The sequence below is a fragment of the Stegostoma tigrinum genome, chromosome 6 (genome assembly GCF_030684315.1).
Source record: "Stegostoma tigrinum isolate sSteTig4 chromosome 6, sSteTig4.hap1, whole genome shotgun sequence".
NCBI classification, from domain to species: Eukaryota; Metazoa; Chordata; class Chondrichthyes; order Orectolobiformes; family Stegostomatidae; genus Stegostoma; species Stegostoma tigrinum.
The window spans coordinates 27,869,808-27,891,130 of NC_081359.1; the positions used below are offsets into that span (position 1 = coordinate 27,869,808).

At 40.5% G+C, this 21,323-nt stretch overlaps 1 protein-coding gene across 6 annotated transcripts in view; it reads right to left on the reverse strand.

Moving 5' to 3' along the window:
* Positions 1–21,323, reverse strand: part of mycbp2 (MYC binding protein 2) — a 160,096-nt gene that overhangs the window by 19,374 nt on the left and 119,399 nt on the right. For 5 of the 6 annotated variants that reach the window (XM_059646500.1, XM_059646502.1, XM_059646503.1 and 2 more), the window contains 14 exons: positions 20,233–20,375; positions 18,581–18,681; positions 18,248–18,466; positions 15,919–16,141; positions 14,313–14,431; positions 10,648–10,735; positions 10,380–10,429; positions 10,131–10,303; positions 9,892–10,036; positions 5,523–5,729; positions 5,178–5,233; positions 4,963–5,078; positions 1,577–1,674; positions 910–1,026 (listed from right to left, as the gene is read on the reverse strand). In XM_059646500.1, the coding sequence (XP_059502483.1) occupies positions 910–1,026; positions 1,577–1,674; positions 4,963–5,078; positions 5,178–5,233; positions 5,523–5,729; positions 9,892–10,036; positions 10,131–10,303; positions 10,380–10,429; positions 10,648–10,735; positions 14,313–14,431; positions 15,919–16,141; positions 18,248–18,466; positions 18,581–18,681; positions 20,233–20,375 (1,855 nt within the window). The remainder of the gene's footprint in view (positions 1–909; positions 1,027–1,576; positions 1,675–4,962; positions 5,079–5,177; positions 5,234–5,522; positions 5,730–9,891; positions 10,037–10,130; positions 10,304–10,379; positions 10,430–10,647; positions 10,736–14,312; positions 14,432–15,918; positions 16,142–18,247; positions 18,467–18,580; positions 18,682–20,232; positions 20,376–21,323) is intronic. The other variant, XM_059646505.1, reaches the window with a different exon arrangement.

Below are 21,323 nucleotides of genomic sequence, written 5' to 3' on the forward strand. Positions count from 1 at the left end.
TCTCTTCATTTCACTCCTGGTTTTCTTGCTAACAATCTTGAAGCTGTGACGATCTAGTTACTGACATCCCAATTTTTGGAAACAGAATATCCTCCTTTGCCCTATCAAAAATTGTTCACAATTTTGAACTCCTCAATAAAGACACCTCTTAATCTTCACTACTCGCAGAAGAATAAGCCTAATTTCTATAAATTTACCTTGTATCAAAAGTTCTTCATTCCTGATACCACTCTAGTAAATCTTCTTTAGCACTCCATGGCTTTAACTTCCTTCCTTAAATAAGGCACCCAGTACTCCAAATGTAGTCCGACCAATGATTTGTAGAGGTATAGCATCACTTCGTTGCTTTTACACTCTGTGACTCTTTATAAATCCTAGGATCCTATAAATCTTCGTAACAACTATTTTCAACTTGCCTGCCCACTATCAGAGAATTATGCACATGAACACAGAGATTCCTGTGTTCCTGTCTCCCTGCAAAGTTGCACCATTCATCTAAATTCGCGGTTATATAGTAACTTTCTTTTGCTGGCTGCATAAACAGACAGAGATTTAGATAATATTGAGGTAAATAGAACTTCTGGAAATTTAAATAACATATCTCATGATACATAATTCTGATATACTCAGGTGATATTAAACCTATACACAGGAAATTTTAAAAGATGCCCACTTGCAGCATTTCCAGACTGCAGCCTCAAAGTTACTCGCATGTGTCAAAGCAAATCAAAAATGAAACTGCAGATACAATCTAACTGTTGCTGTAAAAATTATTGAAGCTTGTGATGTACAGGCTGCTCACTTATTACACTATTGCTAATGAATGTTTAAACTCTAAAAATACTTTCCCCCACCGTTATACAGTCTTTTTCATTCCTCATCTACAAAACCTCAAGTAATGTTCTTTACCTCATCATTGAAAGTGATGGTTCCATTGACCTTCACTATGCCTATCTGCTCACTTTGAAGAGAGGGATGGCTACGTATACGAAGACCTGCACTGTCCTTTGTCACAAATTTGCGGACCTGAGAGAAGCAAGGAAACAGTAAGACAAAGAAATAAGAAAAAAAAGCTTTTCAGATTAAAAGCAACAGATTAAACAGGTAAATTAAAACAGTTGAGAATTAAAAGCTGACACTGACAGAGCAGGATTTGATTTAAGAAAGAGTTACGAGGAAATTGGCCAATTCTGAGGTACAGTAGAAAATAGTTCTAAAGTCACAATTTTGCTTTGTAGTTATGATCTAGAAAGGTGAACCAGTGCCCTTGCAGATAAAAAAACACCTGTAATGCTTTAAATTGCTGTAGTCAAAATTTACTAAATTCACACATACAGGAATCAAACGATCTATCTCAAATTACCAAAGTATGCAAGGAGAACATAGTTGTTAATATACAGAGAATGCATGCACACAGTTCTGATACAGGAGACATGATTTGACATTTTGACTCCCACAAATCACATTCTGCTGTTCCACCACCTTTACAAGGAGAGCACAAATTCCAGCATTCCTACTGCAGCAACATCAGTCATGCTGCGCTACTTTATTTGCTAATGCACGCAAGACATCCTACCTTGCTTGGTTGTGGTTCAGCTTTTGGTTTGACCATTTGAGAGCCTGGTGGTATCATTCCCTTGGGTGGGTCTTTTACTTCTACTTCAAGGCCAGCATCTGCCAGAAGAGAACAATAAGTTTCAAGCTAATATCCGAACACACTATGTCAAGACAAAGAATATGAAAACGACAAGCTTTGAAAGTCGAGATATTTCTTGAACAAATGGGAAATTTCAAAACGGCGTAGACATAACTGAATTAATACAAAGAAAGATAGCACCATAGAACTAACAAATAATTCACACAAATATCCTAACAAACTGACAGCAATATTCTCATGCTGCAAATTAAATAGTTACAGCTGACACACAGAGACCCAGACTAGCAAAACCAGAAAAAAAATGCTTTAAATGAACATTAGAGATAGCAGGAATTGCTGATGTTGGAGAATCTGAGATAACAAGGTGTAGAAGCTGGATGAACACAGCAGGCCAAGCAGCATCAGGAGCAGGAAAGCTGACGTTTTGGGTCGAGACACTTCTTCAGAAATGGGTGACGGGAAGGGGATTCTGAAATAAACAGGCAGAGGGGGGGAGGTGGATAGAAGATGGATAAAGGAGAACATGGGTGGAGAGGAGACAGACAGGTCAAAAGAGGCGGGATTGGAACCAGTAAAGGTGAATGTAGATGGGAAGTTAGGGAGGCGATAGGACGGTCCAGGGAGGACGGACAGGTCAAGGAGGTGGGATGGGTTAGTGGGAACGAGATGGGGATGGGACTTGAGGTGGGAGGAATGGTTAGGGAGGCGGGAATGAGTTGGGCTGGTTTTGGGATGCGGTCAGGGGAGGGGAGATTTTGAAGCCTACGAAGTTCACATTGATGCCCTTGGGCTGCAGGGTTCACAAGCGAAATATGACATGCTGCTCCTGCAGCCTTCAGGTGGCATCATTGTGGCAATGCAGGAGGCCCAGGATGGACATGTTGTCCAAGGAGTGGGAGGCGGAGTTGAAATGTTTCGCGACTGGATGTGTAGTTGTTTGTTGTGAACCAAGCGTGGGCGTTCCACAAAGTGGTCTCCAAGCCTCTGCTTGGTTTCCCTGCTGTAGAGGAGGGCACAACAGGAATAGCGGATACAGTATACCACAGCAGCACGTGTGCAGGTGAAAATCGGTTTGATGTGGAAGGTCTTTTTAGGGCCTGGGATAGCCCACTGTCTCCACCTGCTCCTGCCCCACCGAACTCATCTTCACTTATCCCAACTCCATTTTCTTCCGCTCGGTCCAGGAACTCCCTACCTACGCCCAGGACACCACCAACACCCTCCACCTCCTCCAAAACTTCCAGTTCCCTGGTCCCCAACACCTCATCTTTACCACGGATGTCCAGCCCCTATACAGTTGCATTCCCCATGCAGATGGCTGAAAGGACCTCCGCTTCTTCCTGTCCCACAGGCTCGACCAGTCCCCCTCCACTAACACCCTCATCCACTTAGTTGAACTCATCCTCACCCTCAACTTCTCTTTCAATTCCTCCCACAAAGGGGGTGGCCATGGGAACTGGCATGGGCCCAAGCTTTGCCTGTCTCTTCGTAGGATACGTGGAATAACCCCTCTTCCAAAGCTATTGGCCCTATCCCCTGCCTCTTCCTCCATTACATTGATGACATGCATCAGCTCCGCCTCGCACTCCCACGAGTAGCTCAAACAGTTCATCCACTTCACTAACACCTTCCACCCCAACTTTAAGTTCACCTGGATCATCTCCGATACCTCTCTCCTCTTCCTGGGCCTCTGTCTCCATCTCTGGCAACCACCTGGAAACCGATATCCATTCAAGCCTACTGACTTCCACAGCTACCTAGAATACGCCTCCTGTCTGCAAAAAAAGGCCACGCCCTATTCCCATTCCTTCAACTGGGCTACAGCTGCTGAGTTCAGGCATTCCACTCCTAGACATCCAGATATCCTAGTTTATCAAGGACCGCAACTTCCCCTCAACAGTGGTCGAAAACACTCTTGACTGTGTCTCTTGCACTTCCCGCAACCCATCCCTCACACCCCCTACCCGCAACAACCATTAAAGCAGAATCCGCCTCGTCCTCGCATACCACCCCACCAACCTCCGAATCCAATGCATCATCCTCCGACACTTCCGCCACCTGCAATGTGACTCCACTACTAAAGGCATTTTTCCCTCCCCACCCTCATCTGCTTTCTGGAGGGACCACTCTCTCCATGACTCTCTTGTCTCATACTCCCCACTAGCCCCAGCACTTTTCCCTGCAACTGCAGCAAGTGCTACACTGCCCCTCTCACCCCCATCCCACGCCCTAGGAAGACCTTCCACATCAAACAGATGTTCACCAGCAGAGATAATGGGAACTGCAGATGCTGGAGAATTCCAAGATAATAAAATGTGAGGATGGATGAACACAGCAGGCCAAGCAGCATCTCAGGAGCACAAAAGCTGACGTTTCGGGCCTAGACCCTTCAGAGAGCAGCACATCTGCTAATGTGGTATACTGTATTTGCTGTCCCGCTGTGGCCCCCTCAACATCGGGGACACCAAGCAGAGGCTTGGGGACTGCTTTATGGAACACCTACACTCGGTTCGCAACAAACAACTACACACCCCCAGTCGTGAACCATTTCAACTCCACCTCCCACTCCCTGGGCAACATGTCCAACCTGGGTCTCCTGCATTGCCACAATGACACCACCCGAAGGCTGCAGGACCAGCATGTCATATTTCACTTCGGAGCCTTGAAGCCCAAGGGCAACAATGTGGGCATCACAGGTTTCAAAATCTCCCCTCCCCCAACTGCATCCTGAAACCAGCCCAGCTTGTCCCCGCCTCCCTAACCATTCCTCCCACTTCAAGCCCCACCCCCATCTCCTACCCACTAGCCTTATCCTGCCTCCTTGACCTATGCGTCCTCCCTGGGCTGACCTATCGCCTCCCTAACACCCCAGCTACATTTACCTTTACTGGCTCCAACCCCGTCTCTTTGACCTGTCTATCTCCGCTCCACCTACCTTCTCCTTTATCCATCTTCTGTCCACCTCCCCCACCACCTCTATTTCAGAATCCCCTTCCCCTCCCCCATTTCTGAAAAAGGGTCTTGACCCGAAACATCAGCTTTCCTGGTCCTCTGATGCTGCTTGGCCTGCTGTGTTCATCAAGCTCTACACCTTGTTATCTTGAACTGAATGCTGGGTTTTACTGGATGACAACGTTATCAAGATTCAAATTTCTATAGGCATTGAAAAACAATAAAAATAGTACAAAGCAAACTAAAAACATCTTCAAATTTATCTAAAGGTCAAGATGGAAACTACTTTCAACCTTTGAACAGTATACCAGGTTGCTTGCGGCTATTAAATGTAACATTTAACTCAAAGTTACCTGTTTCAATCCCATCTATTGTGACATGGATAGTGTAAAGACCTACAGCTCCAGGGGTCCAGTTGGCACTGTAGGTTCCATCATTATTAGCCCGAATTAACATATTTTCACTTGGCCTGAGAAAGATAATCAGTAAGTCAGTCAATAAAGTCAATCTACTTGGAGATGCCTTGCACCAATTTTTTTTTGGTTTATATTTGGCGTTTTCATTTTACCTTTTAGGAGTGGGAGATGCAAATCGAAGCTCTTCAAAAGAATAATTTTCATATGCCTATATGAAGAGGAATGCAGAAGCACATTTATATGGCAAATACAAAGCAAGATGGTTCAAAACTGTAGTAACAGATTAACTAACAACTGATTCAGGCCAACCTTCCAGAACAGGCTAGCAGAAACATGTTTGCTTCAACTCTTTGAATCTCTGACTTCTCTGATTTAAACATGAAAAGATAATTTATCTGGGCTGGACTGTACCTGACGAGAGGCAATTACATTGGCTGGGATCAAATTAGGAAATGGTTTGCTGTGAAATTGAAATGTTGAGAATGTGTATAAACTACCTTCATCATAGTGATTGCAGTATACCGAGCTTCTTTTACGATCATTGGTTCGTAAGACACTTCCAGTTTGGGAGAGGGTAATCCACCAAACGTCATATCAGTACATGGAACAATAGTTGGAGGACTGCCAGGGATACGGTGCAGTTTTTTAGTGTTCTCCTGCTGCATAGACTTCTTTTGAGAAAGAGGAACAGCTTTCACCTCAACCTGTTAAAAAGTAGCAAGATTTTACAAAGATTACTCTTTTCATTCCTTCTGATAGATCTAAGTAAAAGCATTTTAATTCTAAAAGTAGCCACTTAAGAAAAATATGAAGTTTTGTTATTGACACAAAAGGAATTACATGCCAATATGCAAGACTTCATCAGACTTGTATTAATGGGATATTTTTCATTGAGGGAGTCTTTCGGTTTTGCACAATGTATTCTAGCAAAGATGATTATGTTGTGGTCAATTTATTGTACATCTTCATATTTATAAAATAAATTGAAGAGCTAGGGCAAAAATAAAAATCAACAAAACAAAATTGAAAAACACCTCTAAATTTTGTTTCTCTTTCATGGTGTGGTGCGAAACAAGCACCAACGGTCTGTATCCCTTTTTTAAATAAATGGTTTTACTGCTACCGCTAAACTAGGAGCTCACGCGGGATTAACTAGTTCTGCAGATTGGTTCCAGTACGCTGAAGTTGTAATAATTTGAAGTTAAACCGTAAAATACAATTTACCTTCCATGTTGAAGACGACGAAAACAAACATTTTAAAAAACACAGGTGCCTACTGCAATTAATGAACCTTCCAGTTGTTAAATTAAGCCGTATGGATCAGTGGAACCAAAATACCTGACTCGCCAAGTCAGAGAAACCAGGCTCCCAATCACAAGTTCAGCATTCCCCTGTTCGTTTTGATCCTAATTATAAGGAGTGATTCTCAGGATAACTTCACTTAATTCTGTTCCAATTTATTTATAAGAATGAGAACCAAATAAAACATATGAAATGATATAAATTAGCAAATTTAATGAAAGCAAGACGAGGATGCATGATTCCAAAGATACTGACAAAAGTGAGCGGGAAGTGCAGAAGTACTGACCACAATTTTTAAAAGTCTACCTGAGATTTTGGAGATTGAGCAACAGGAGATTGGTGGTGGTACCGGTGGTGGTACCAGAAGAGTGAAAAATTGCAAATGTTGCACCAATGTTCATGAAAGGAGCTGACGGTAAACCCTCCAATAACAAACCAGTCAGTTTATCTTCAGTGATGGGGAAACTTACACATAAATAATTTGAAGCAAAATTCATAGTCAGATGGAAAAAGACATAAGCCAGCATGGACTTAAGAGAAAATTGCATTTAACTAACTTGGAGCTTTTTGAAGAGGTAACAGGAAGGTTTGAAAATGGCATTTCTGTTTGTTCCCCACATATTGTCATCCAAAAGGTATACTTAGGTATATTGTATGGAATTATATTAAGTAAAGTTGTAGCTCATGAAATAAAAGTATCAACAGCAACCTGGATCCAAAACTGGCTGGGTGACAGGAAACTGCAGTGGTTAATGAATGGTTTTAGGATTGGTGGAAGGTTAGTGGAGATCTCCAGCCAGGACTTTTAAGTCCCTTGATCCTTCTGATATATAGCAATAGCCTTGACCTTACTGTACAGGGCATAGTTTCAAAATTTGAAGGTGATACAGACATGGAAGCACTGTAATGTGAGAGGAGAATGGTAAAGAACTCCAAAAGGGCATAGCCAATATGGTAGAATGGGCAGACAGTGGCAGATGAAGTTCAATGCATGAAAATATGAAGGAAATAATTTTGGCAAAGAAAGAACATGGACAGATGAGTAAATAAAATGTTGATCTCTGAAGGATGTACAGCTGTAGAAGAACCTGAACGTATAAGTCATTAAAGATGGCAGGACAGGCTGAGAGTGTGATCAAGAAAACATGTAATGTCTTAAGCTGTATTAGTAGGGGTACAGAATACAAGAGCAAGGGGATTATGCTGAACCCATAAAACACATTAATTTGGCTTTAGCTGGAGTATTGTGCCCAGTTCTGGGTCGCAAAGATGTTGGACAGAACATAGAAAAGATTCACAAGACTGGTTTGAAGGATGAGGAATTTCAGTTATGAAAACTGACTGGAGAAGGTCAGACATCTTTCCTTAGAGATTAAAAGGCTGGGGGAAATTTGATAGGGGGATTCAAAATCATGAGAGATCTGCAAAGAGTAAACAGAAAGAAACTGCTTCCGCTTATGGAAGGAGGGAATAGAGGGCAAAGATTTAAAGAAATCAGTTTTCAGATGGTTGGTGCAGACTTGATGAGCTGAATGACCTCTCTGCATTGTAGAGGTCATTCTACAATGACCTCTACAATGCAGAAACATTTTAAAACAAAATGAAGCCACAGTTAAGGTCTGTGTGATACAGCCAAATTCAATTGAAGTACTCAAGGGAAGTAGATTGTTAACAGAAAAGGAATAGAGCTATAAAGGATAATTGGACTCAAAACATTAACTGTTGTGTCTCCACAGATGCTGCCAGACCTGCTGAGTTTCTCCAATAATTTCTGTCAAATTTGTTACAGGCTTGCTAAAGATTGCCTTGATAAATAAAGAACTGGAAACTAATATGCGAGTTGAAGATTACCATGATTAGATGTAGTTATATTGAAATTTACAATGTAAGGTAACAATGAAATACCTGACCTTCAACCTAATACCATCGACCAGCACTTGGTCCATAGGCTTGAACGTCATGACAGGCCAAGTGCTCATACTTTTAAAAAGGATCTGCAGCAACTCTCGCAGGCACGCTCCTAGGCAGCGCATTCTAGACGATTACGACTCTCTAGGTTTAAAAAAAAAGTTTTCCTCATATCCTCCCTAACCTCCTGCCATTGCTTTGAACCCATGCCCCCTTGTGACTGACCCTTCAACTATGGGGAACAACTGCACATTATCCACTCTCGCAAATACCTCAATCTTGTACAGCTCAAATAGATTGTTCCTCAATCATCTCTGCTCCAACGAAAACAACTCAAGCCTATGCAAACTTTCATTACTTAAATTTTCCAACCCAGGCAGCATCCTTGTGGAACCTCTCTGCATCTGCTCCAATGCACTCGCATCCTTCCATGCACGTGGCAACCACAACTGCACAGTACTCTAGCTGTGGTCTCACTGAAGATCAAAACAATTTTAACAGACTTCCCTGCTTTTGTAATGTGTGCATTGATTGATAAAGGCAAGTGTCCCACAGCCTTTTCAACCACCGTACCAACATGCACTTCTGCCTTCAGTGTCCTATGGACAAACATGCCTTTTGTTCCACATAACTTCCTAATGTCACGCAGTCATTGAATACTTTGTCAAATTACTCTTTTCAAAGTTTATCACTTCACATTTTTGAGGGGTTAAATTACATATGCCACTTATCTGCCTATTTAACCATTCCACTTATATCTTCTTGTAACTAAATCAGTCACAACTTAATGAATGGCACAGTCATCTGACAAGACCAAATAGTCTTTTCCTGCTTCTTAATTTTCTGTTCACAGAATCCCTACAATGCAGAGAGGTCATTCAGCTCATCAAGTCTGCACCAACCATCTGAAAAGCATCCCATCCAGACCCAAAACTGCACCCTATCCCCATAATCCCACATTTAAAATAGCTAACCAAACTGGCCTGCACATCCCTGAACACAACAGGGAAATTTAGCATGGCCAATCCATCTAATCAGCAGATCTTTGGGCTTTTGGAGGAAACTGGACCACCAGGCTGAAATGTGATGTGGTGAGAGCGTGCAAACTCTAAACAGAAAGCCACTCAAGGCTGGAATCGAACCCGGGTTCCTGGCACTGTAAACCTGGCAGCATTGCTAACTACTGAGCCACCATGCTGCCCTTGGAACACAAGCGAACTACACAAACAAACTTTCTTTGACAAAACAGAGGCTCTCTGCAGGAAGAAACTGAGAGTCAAACAGAAACGGTGACTCAGAAGCTTTGATACTAAAAGATGTTTCCGACAAACTAAAATCGTCTGTAGTATTGCAGTAGTGCATTAGCTACCTATTGTCATGTTTACAAAATGCATTTCACAAAGAAAAATAAAGGTATTTAAGGAAAGGCACTATTCATTGAATTTTCAAGCATCGCTGGATTATACAGAAGAAAATTCACTACTAAAATTTGGAATTTATTTCCTGAACGGAAATATTTCTTGCTCACTTGTATGATCCAGATAGCATATTTTGAATGCTCCCAAATATACATTTATAAATTAAAGCTAACTTATGGACACAAATTTATTGCATTAAGTTGTTTCTTTGAACAGCCATTTCCAAATTACTTCATACCTTCAGGTTTGGAACATGTACTACATCTCCATACTGGTCTTTGGTCTGAACTGTGATGGTAGCAGGCCAACCACATCTGATGTAGTCCTTATTTAATATCAGGGAGGTTTTCTGAGGATCTGCGTAAGAATCCGGTTGAAGCCACCTGACAACATGAAGGAAGCTGTAGCAACATTTACGTACAAATTTTAAAAAAGACATAGGAGTTAGTAATTTTATACATCAAACCTAGGTATTACCTTGCAAGTCGCCCACCACTGGAACCAGGTAAGCACGCAACAAAGTCTTCTAAGAAAGAATGCTCATTGCTCTGCAGATGGAGGGGAAGATTCCCTTCTAGTGCCTCCAAAATAGTTGGTGAATGAGACAAAGCAAGGCCCTTTCCTAATAGACCGGCATGGTTTTTACACACCTGGCAAGAGAAAAACACATGTGGGTACGGTTATGAAAAATAATGAGTAATTTAACTATAACAACTGACAGCTCACCTGCAGAGCTGATTCTTCAAGGATTTCAAGATCATCCTCCAACTCATTGCCTGTTGAAACAAAAAGATGATTTAACAGAATAACAGCACAATTTTTTTTGATGCAATTAGCTTTCATTATTAGTACTGGATAAACTGAAAGACTTCAAAAGCAAATCAATAAATACCTAAAGATCACTCAGCAATGATCTACAATCCAGGAAAACACAACATTTTGTGCAAAACCCTCATCACTGTACACTTTGACTGACAAAAGTAAAGATCCATACCCACAGGAAGCGCAAGGTCTTTTTTCATTAGTGAAGCTGCACATATACTTCCAAGATATGCCAATTCCTTTTCTAACTGTATGATTCCCTGCAAAACAGAAATTTCTTAATGCATGTTTGGTTTTAGCAAGTTAAAGTTACAGTGGAAAAAACAATAATGAGAGTTATGTTATGAGCCAGACCAGACCCTCCTCACAATAGTTTAAGGTAGCCTAGACACTAAACTTTTCTTATTTTAAAGGGAGATGTGAAATGCTTGTTCCAGACATGATGCAACTGATCAAAGCATCTGATGTTAAGCAAGACACTATATTTTAACTATAGTGTTGAAACACAATTGATAAACACAAGAGGAATTCAGAGTAACTTATTAGTGGAAAACTTAACCGAATAATAGATACAGTACCCATTACTAATTAACTGTTCCAATAATAGTAACATCTCCTGAATACAACTCTTGGCAAAAAGGAAAATCTGACAGATTCTTACGTGCAGTTTCCCAATCTAGGAGGGAACACCACAGACATATTTCAGAAAAAGTCACAGTTAGCAATCATTTACTGAAGTTTGCAACCCTTCTGGGACCCAAACAGCTTCTAACTGTTACAGCTTAAAGAAAATAGAAAGCCTGGTCTGGGAGAGCTGACCACGTCCCTCCCATTGTTACAACTGCTTTTAGAAAAACCTGAAGGCCACTTCGCCTATATACTTAGGCCAGTGCCCACAGCCACTTCATTACCTCTATCTTTACAACTTCTTCAAAAATAAAAACAACCCAGGGCAAACTAAACTTTTTACAGTGACAGCATTATCACAAAAGCATGAGCAGACGACTTAGTTTACTTCTCCAAAGTGGTGGTCTCCCCTAGAACTTTTAGGAAAACTGAGTCCATGATCTGAAATCAGCCTACTGATTCTTCTCTGAAGAGCTTCCTATGCAAATATGTCCCCCTCTATGTAAAGAGGATGAAACGGTACTTGGTATTCTGGGTGATCCCTTAGCAATGCCTATACTACTTTCATAATCTATTCTCCTTGGAATAAAGACTAATGTTAATTGATTTTTCCAAATTATTTCATGCACGTGATCATTTTTGAGATTCATGTACACAGCATTCAAATCTTCTGACTTGGCAACAAGTGCATCACCACTGAACCAATATTTACAATTTACCATATACTAATTTTGTATTCCAAGCATAAAAGTGGTTTGTACTTGTGATTGACAAAGTACAATGCACTGAAGTAGGATATTTTGTCAAGAACAAAGGAGAGATGCGATTTTGAAAAAGGGTCAGACAGTACTATTTTGTTTCATTAGTACCCAAGAATCTAAAGAAAATTATTCAAATAGTCTGAATTTAGAAGAAATTAACAACATGTCACATTGGTAAGCTACATTTAAACTCATTCTTGGTTACTGAATGTCGTAATTAAATCTGAGAAGAGAGTAATATAAAACTACATATTGGTATATTTTTCAATTGTTAAAATTCAAAAGGACTATACTATGTTTATTTAGGCAAGCAACACGACAACACGTAGTGACAGTGCAGCTAAACACCAAGACAACAGCGTAAATGAGTAAAAGAGTAAGTGCAGACAACTGTTGGTTCTTTGATCTTGAAGCATTCCAAGCTCAAGACAGATTTGAAGAAACTTTGTCTTTGTAATGCATCACTGAGAATTTCACACGTTTAACAGTCATACACACCTATTCCAAGTTACACAAGATTTCAATGCTGTGTTGAGGTTCAGTGGATTGCGGGCATTATAGCCCAAAAATTCAGATGACCATCAGAATAGATCTGACAAATTGTAATCCTCTGTTAAACTATGAATTTATTGACAATTTTCCCAATCAAACATCCAAGCCTGGCTTGTCCCAAAAGCAGCCATCACGTAACGAGGGAAAAAGTCCATCCAGTGTAAGAGTAATGTTGCAGGTCAATAATGCCCTGGAGGAGGAGTGGGAGGGGTGGAGTGGGGTGGAGATGGATAAAGAGATAGGTGCACGAGATTACAGCACTAGGCAAAATGACAAGTGTTTGGGGAATTGGGAGGTTTTGACGGTGAGGATGTTCGTTCTGAGTCTGACTTCCATTTAATTATTCAGGAGTTTCTTAATCCTCAAACTATCCTCTGGTAACTACTATGTAGAGGGCATAACCCTAGCATAAAGGAGCAATGAGAACAGAGACGAGGGTAGTGATGGAAGTGAATTTGTGGAATTCTCTATTACAGAGGACTGTATAGGCTGGTTCATTAGGTATATTCAAGGATGAGATGTACTGATTTTTAAATCAGAGAATTGAGGGTTACAGGGAAATGAATGGGAAGTGCAGTTGAGGATTACCAAATGAGCCATGATCTCACCGATTATGCAGCAGACTGGATGGGCCAAATGGCCCACATCTGCTCCTTCATCTTATTGCTTTAATACTTGTGTTGGAGAACTCCAAATTCTCCCACTTTAAGCAGCTTTATCACAGCGTTAAAAATTGCCCATTAGAATATTCAATTTCCTGAGCCATTCCCATCGAATCAGGTGCATTGGGAAATGAGCCTGGTTCTCAAAGATAGTTGGCCATTTATGTATTTGTAGGTCAATGTGAAAAATGTACATCTCTCAAGATAAAGAGGTCAAAACAAAACCTGAAACAATAGCTAGGAAATAAACAATGAATTTAATATCAGAGTGGGACTTCCAAACAGTGAGACATTTATGAATTCAGTGAAACTTACAAATTACTGGTACCATAGGGACTGGCATCAAAAGACCCACTGTGTACTGTAAAAATGTAGAAAGCGGGACATAACACCAGTGCTTCACCAGAGGCTCACTGATGATGTTACCTAGAATGGCGAAGAAACGTCTGAAAATGAACCTTCCAGCTCAGCAAGCAAACTCACATCCAGAACCTCAACCTGAGCTACAAATCTTCTCAAAACTCGCTAACTGTAAAAATGTTTCCAACGTTGCAGAATCTGCTTCAATTATGATGAGTACCTAATTAACTGCATTAATGCCAACTTTCCTCTCTCACATCAGCAGTCAGCCCTATCAACAATACCTTGAGTCCACAGTCCCATTCCATTTCAAAGTGCCCTCACTTGGAGTACAGTACAGTTGCGTGTTTCTCAGTTCTCCTTACTAACCTCAAGGCAGAGAACCAAACAGGAAAATGAACATACAGGTTTTGCTGAAGCTTCCAAAACAAAAAGAAGATTTGGTAGATTGAAGTTGTGTGTATTTCAATTTTTCAAATGTTTTCAAGTGGGACTTTTATGCTTTATTACATATGCTATTGGAGTTCTTAAATTAAGTGCCAATACTTTGGATGTCTGTTTTTACCTATAGGCTATTTGTAGAAATAGTAACAGTAGTCTCCCTTTGGTTTATTAGACTATTATATGCAGGACATGTGGAAATACTCAATTAAATGTTAATTTTAGTAATTAAGTAATTCTAACTTATTTAAGAACATTTTTCCCCACTTTGATGTAGTAACTAGCGTTATTTCAACACTGCCTTTACTACTTTGCTTAATGCAACCTAAGTTTGTTTGATTTCTACAACACAAAAGTTTTAAGGTGTGAAGTGCTCTATAACATAATACAATCTCTTGTACAAGATTCTATTAGATGCACTATAAAGAAGTTACCTCGTCAGGTCCAGGGCTGAATTCATAACCCACAGCAACACACTTGAAACCATAAAAACAGGCCTTCTCGTCTTTTACATAGTCTGATGCAGTCTCCAAAGAGAAAATAGCATCATTTCCTGGAAAAAATGACATGAACATACAAATCTAAAGGAAAACTTGCTAAATAGAGGATCTTTTTCCAACATGACTTGCATGATCTTACTGAACACAATATTTATTTTCTAGTGAAAGGCTTTTCCATATTCAGTTTCTCAAGAGAACTGTTTTTGCATCTTTCTAAAGTTATTTAGGGAATATTAATTCAAAACACTTAACCAAGAGATATTTTAAGATACCACAGCCATACACAATGCTTGATTTGCGTTTAACTTCAACTGCGGAATCAAAGAAAAAAAAACTTGTGCTGGGGGAGGGGGTGGGGTGGGTGGGTGGTCGGGTCATCACTGGCTAGGTCAGCACTTATGGCCCATCCCTTAATTGACCAGAGGGCAGTTAACAGTTAATCACATTATGGCGGAGGTAGAGTCAAACAAGGATGGCACTTTTTTCCCCCCACTAAAAAGGACATTAGTGAACCAGATGGGTGCTTCTGACAATCAATAACAGTTTCATGGGCATCACTAAATTCACTAGATTTTCACTGAATTCAAAATCCACCATCTGACAAGGTCAGCTTTGAACCTAGGTCTTTAGAACATTACTTGGGTCTCTGGATTACTAATTTAGCAATAATACATCGCCTCCTCATAATCATGGCCATGTTAAGAATTCATTAAAATGAACCAAAGTAAAGGGTTGCATAAAATTCTAACATTTGACAATGTAGGAATCTGGGTAAATGTAACGGTAGTATTAACACTCTGCATATGAAAGACTTCATTTTGTTTCTATTTTCCTGCAGTTTTTCATTCCAGAGCACATCCTAGCTTTACAAATATTGCCTTATGCTGAACAACATTCTGCCTCAAAGATATAAAATGCTTGCTTTTATTCCATCACATCTCATGGTTGAACTGCTACATTTTTAACTAAACATACTGTATATACTGGAGATAAGTCCTTGAAACGTGACAAAGTCAAAAGTCGTAGAACAAAGCTATTCAAGTCCATCCAAACTTGTAAAGTCGTGTCTATTTTTGGTCACAGAGATTTACTCAGACATTAATAACTAATATTTTTGAACAGCCTAGGTCACAAAACTAGTCTCCAATTGTGGTGCTAGGCTTTCAGAACCAGTCAAAATGCAAATAAGAATTTGGCAAGATATTATTTCAGTCTTGATGAGGAGCTCCTGAGGCGCTGTCATATCGCAGGAGGCTCCACAGCACTGAGAACGTCACCTAGTAAGGGATGAAACATCGGCTATCAAACCTCCTAGCTCAGCAAACACACCAACATCTACAACCAGCACCCAAGCTACAAATCTTCACTCAAACCCTGATCAAATCAATCCACATTCACCCAGGCATTAGCTATATCCTACTACTGTGGTCAACCTTGCACACTCATGCCTTTGGGCTCGCAAAAAACACAGTACTCCAAAAGGTAAAACACAGCACAACTAAAACATATGTTTAAAGTAGATGTTTCTTTGTCCATATACCTGGCAAAACAAGGACTGTAGTTGGCCATCCAGTGGAACCAGAAAATTTTTTCAACTCTATCCAAGAATTTAGACCATCGTAGCTTGTATTTTTAGGCCCAAATCCTGAACTTTGGAAACTTTTATTTGGAATCAGCAAACGAAGCACATCCTCTGGCTGTGCAGTACCACACAGCGGGTCGAATTCAATGGTCATCCACCTGACACAATCTGGAAAAGTTACCTAGAAGACAAACACTATTATTTTAATTTTTCAACTGGCAGCCATTCATTTGTTATTTGAGTATCTTTATTTTAGTCTAAGCCAAGCGGATGCACCAACTGCTTTCATAAGCACTTTCATCAAAATGTATTGAGCAGTCTCTAACCTTTGGTCAATATACATGCTCAACACAAGACTTTGTATTTTATCAATAAATTCGCAGGTGAGATGAACTCAGTCAGTTAGCACATCAAGTGGACTCTTCTAGAGTAGCATATGCAATCTGAATCAAGATTATACAAATGTACTCTTCCTACCAACACTTTCCCCAAGATAAATCACCTGAACCCTCCAGTGTCTATTTAGCTTCACATTCTTTACCAAAATCTAAATCAGGTCAGGAACCATTATATCAGATGCTTAAAAATGGGAAATCTGGGCAGGAGTCTATATGACCTTTTAAATCCGTTACATCATTTGCTAAGACCATGGCTGTCCTTCAACCTTTATCCCACTTTTGCATAAGTCTCAATTTTGAAGAGGCCAAAATTCTCAGCACATGGAGAACTGCTATTGTTAATGACGCAACACAGAGTGTATTCTTGGGTAAAGAATTACAAAGATTCAGAACTCCTCAGAGAAGAAATTACTCACGGCCATGCGAAATGGCCTAATACTTTGCTCCGAGACTCGGACTCTTAACTAAACTCTCCGGTCAAAGAAAACGACCTTTTAGCATCTAATTAACAGCACTCTTCAGTTATAGAACATAGAACGTAGAACAGTACAGCACAGAACAGGCCCTTCAGCCCACGATGTTGTGCCGACCATTGATCCTCATGTATGCACCCTCAAATTTCTGTGACCATATGCATGTCCAGCAGTCTCTTAAATGTCCCCAATGACCTTGCTTCCACAACTGCTGCTGGCAACGCATTCCATGTTCTCACAACTCTCTGTGTAAAGAACCCACCTCTGGCATCCCCTCTACACTTTCCGCCAACCAGCTTAAAACTATGACCCCTCGTGGTAGCCATTTTTGCCCTGGGGAATAGTCTCTGGCTATCAACTCTATCTATGCCTCTCATTATCTTGTATACCTCAATTAGGTCCCCTCTCCTCCTCCTTTTCTCCAATGAAAAAAGTCCGAGCTCAGTCAACCTCTCTTCATAAGATAAGCCCTCCAGTCCAGGCAGCATCCTGGTAAACCTCCTCTGAACCCTCTCCAAAGCATCCACATCTTTCCTATAATAGGGCGACCAGAGCTGGATGCAGTATTCCAAGTCCGGTCTAACCAAAGTTTTATAAAGCTGCAACAAGATCTCACGACTCTTAAACTCAATCCCCCGGTTAATGAAAGCCAAAACACCATATGCTTTCTTAACAACCCTGTCCACTTGGGTGGCCATTTTAAGGGATCTATGTATCTGCACACCAAGATCCCTCTGTTCCTCCACACTGCCAAGAATCCTATCCTTAATCCTGTACTCAGCTTTCAAATTTGACCTTCCAAAATGCATCACCTCGCATTTATTCAGGTTGAACTCCATCTGCCATCTCTCAGCCCATCTCTGCATCCTGTCAATGTCCCGCTGCAGCCTACAACAGCCCTCCAAGTTATCTCATGTAATCCTCAATCCCATTTAACAGACTTGAAAAAGATACAAGGCCAACTTTAACCCAACTTCTTCCCTAAATGAAGCTGCCATTAGCGGAAAAGGTCTGACGTAGTTAGTTTATAAAGTAGAAGATAACGGCACAGTGGCTCAGTGGTTAGAAGTGTTGCATCAGCGTCTGGGACTGCAGTTCGATTCCAGCTTTGGGCAACTGTCTGTGTGGAGTTTGCATATCCTCCCCGTGTCTGTGTGCTCTGGTTTTCTCTCAGTCCAACAATATGCAGGCTAGGTGGACTGGCCGTAGCATCCATGGATTTGCAGCCTAGATGGGTTAACCATGTTAATGTGGGCTTACTAGGCTGGATCTGGGTGGCGTTGGGATATTCTTGAGAGGGTTGGTGTGAAATTGATGGGCCAAATGGGCTTTTTCCATACTGTAGGGATTCTATGATTGGACATTTTGTTTTTATTTAACATATCTGCATACTGTAATAATCTCATTTGAACGTACCTTTAATTGACTGACACAGGCTGGCTTGTAAGGGTGGTCACTCTCCACTACAGCATGATGGTTAGAAGTCGTACAAGCAGAGAGGCCTTGTTCAGGTTGATTGCCTGTTGCACTGTCTGTAGACTGATTAGGATTAAAGGCAGGTGGGGCATATTTTTGGTTCAATGTTGCAACTGAAGGCAGAAGCTCCTGTACAAGACCAAAAACTTCAACGGCAGCCTTTAAAAAACACAAAAAGGGCACTTCATAAAGTTTAAAGAAATAACTGAGAATGAGTGTAAGCACACAGTTTTAAAAGAAACACCATTAATGTTTAGAAAAATAGTTACTTACTTTTGGGACATTAGCAGCCACTGGTGCAATGTAAGCCAAAATAAGTGGAAGCAGCATAGATAACAGACTGGAAGAACTGAGCAGTTCTGGAATATCTTCCGCTAAATAAAAACATATATTGCTTTATGCATTTTTTTTGTGAACAAAGCAGAACAGTTGCAAATTTTAACACAGCATCACATAATTAGGTAGCACAGAGAAAGATCTCTGTTAGCTGTATAGCCTTCTTGCTTCTCTGCAGCCCAGCCCTGTTTCCTGACAAGTGACAGATAAGATGATTATGATGAATATTTCTGCTGGTGCATCATAGTTAAGTTATTTGCTCAGTGGAAAGACAAAGACTGTATTACCCATATCAGCATAATTAAAAGTAAGCTTTGATGAAAAAGAAACCTCAATGGCTTACGTCAAATCTATTTAAATTGTATTCATTCTAACTTGCCCCAAAGGGAACAAGCAGGTAGCCCACACTGTGCCTTCGTGAAATGCTGTTCTCGGAAAATCCACAAGGTAGCGCCGGTTAGATCCCCAGTTCAATGAACCATCTTTAATATCAGCAAACCAAATTCTTGATTACAGCAAATCACCTTAAAACAAGAAATTCTGGTTTCTGTAACAAGGTGAGCTGGCAAGTGGAGAGGCAGCTGATATATAAAGGCTACTTTGAATTTTAAGTTCATAAACACTAGGATAAAAGCATGTTTAATCAAGTTTGTACCAAACAATTGCAAGTTCTCCAGGTTAGGTATAAGAGTTGAAATTGGGCAAAAAAAGAGAGATTGTCTTCAAACGCACAAATTTACCTACAAGTATAATACTGAGACAATGTCACTTTTAGAAATACAAAGGCTAATGGGGCAGAGATCATTATCTATTTGGCTACGTCAAAGTCCACTTTATGAACTACCCAGCTATTTGACTCATCTGTTTGTAATAGAGAAAAATAAACAGTACAATAACTGGTAAAAGGTGATGAGGTCAGATTGGAACGCAAGGTTCCAAAGTCAAGACAGAATAACACACTTCAGCTAATTTCCCCAGATGTGACAGAGTGGTAGCAAATGCATGAGCAAAATAAGATCAGGGAATAAACACAATCAAAAACCTCATCAACTGGACAATACCCAATGTGGGTCTGCCATTAAAGGTGAGGTTTGCTGAGTTCTTTGCCGAAGCATTGCTGACAAATATTTGGAATCATTGCACAGTTAATTGAGTCCCTCATTATTGGAATATGCACATCAACAGATATCAAAGTCACTGAATTTATTTTCACTGAGGTCAACATCTCACCTTTTTCTCTATCCTGACAACTTTAGGGAGCTAAAAGTTAAGTTTTTTTTTTAAACAAGACAATAGCCTGCATTGCCAAAACCCACTCCCCAGCTGCCCCCCTCCACCCCCAAACTATAATCGGTTTCTTCAATAGCTTAAAGTAACTGCTTCAAATTTTTTACTATTATTGGAACAAGGCTAATATGCAATACTCCAAACTTCATGATCAGCAAAATATGCCAATCAAGTCTGCCAATACCAGTTTAACAAAGAATAGTTGGCAGCTGCCATACTCCCTTCCTTCAAATCAGCTGAACTACCATGCTCTAAAAAGAACAAACTTTTAGTTAGACTGATTTAAGAAAACACATACATACCATCTACAGCCAGGGCTCTATGTAACAAATCCTTAGCCGCACGAACGACTGCAGAGACAACAGAAAGGGCCCGGCTGCAGTTTTTATCTTCTTCATTTGCTTTGCTAAGCAGCTGAGATTGTAGATCTCCATCAAACTCACTTCTAAAAGTTAAATTGGCACTTATTATTAGTATGAAACATTTATTAGATTTAATTCTCCAGACATAATTACCTGATTTATACAATTAGATAATTTGACTAATCAGGCACTGCATGGAAGAGGACATTTAGCAAAGCCCAGAAAATGCCTGTAAAGTTTTTTTTTAAATCCTTACTGTGATCACAGCTAACTTTAATATTAAATGATTTGCCATCAAACAAATGTTACAGCTAGTTCACAGGGAAGAAATATAAATCTAGGAAAATTCTCAGTCAATACCGCAACAGTGAATATATGTTAACTTGAAAACGGTTGACTTTATCTGCAGATCTTTGGCTTGAAGATCTCAGGTCACATCCCCAGATGGCTAGCTGATAAGAATCATGGGGCAATTTGTTAAAATTGCTACACGTGGCGGGTGAGTGGGAAATGTTAGTGATCCCATTCTGAATTGGTGCTCAGTCTCTCTAATTGTAAATGCAATGTATGGATGTCAATTAAAGAGATATCCACCACTGTTGCACTATTTTGCGGACTTTCTGAAAATCAACCAGAATGTTTGCCAACTAGTCAGACCAAAGCATTCTCGACTGCAAACCCTAGCCATTAATCCCCAAGCTATTTCTGAGGTTCAACCAAGGCGCACCTCGCAAGTTTTGAGAAGATTTGTAGCTCAGGTTGAGGTTCTGGATGTAAGTTTGCTCGCTGAGCTAGAAGGTTAGTTTTCAGGCATTTCGTCATCATTCTAGGTAACATCACCAGTGAGCCTCCGACGAAGCGCTGGTGTGTTATGTCCCGCTTTCTATTTGCGTTTTGGTTTCCTTGGGTTGGTGATGACATTTCCTGCATTGGTGATGACATTTCCTGTTCTTTTTCTCAGGGGATGGCAGATTGGCTCCAAATCAATGTGTTTGTTGATGGAGTTCCGGTTGGAATACCATGCTTCTAGG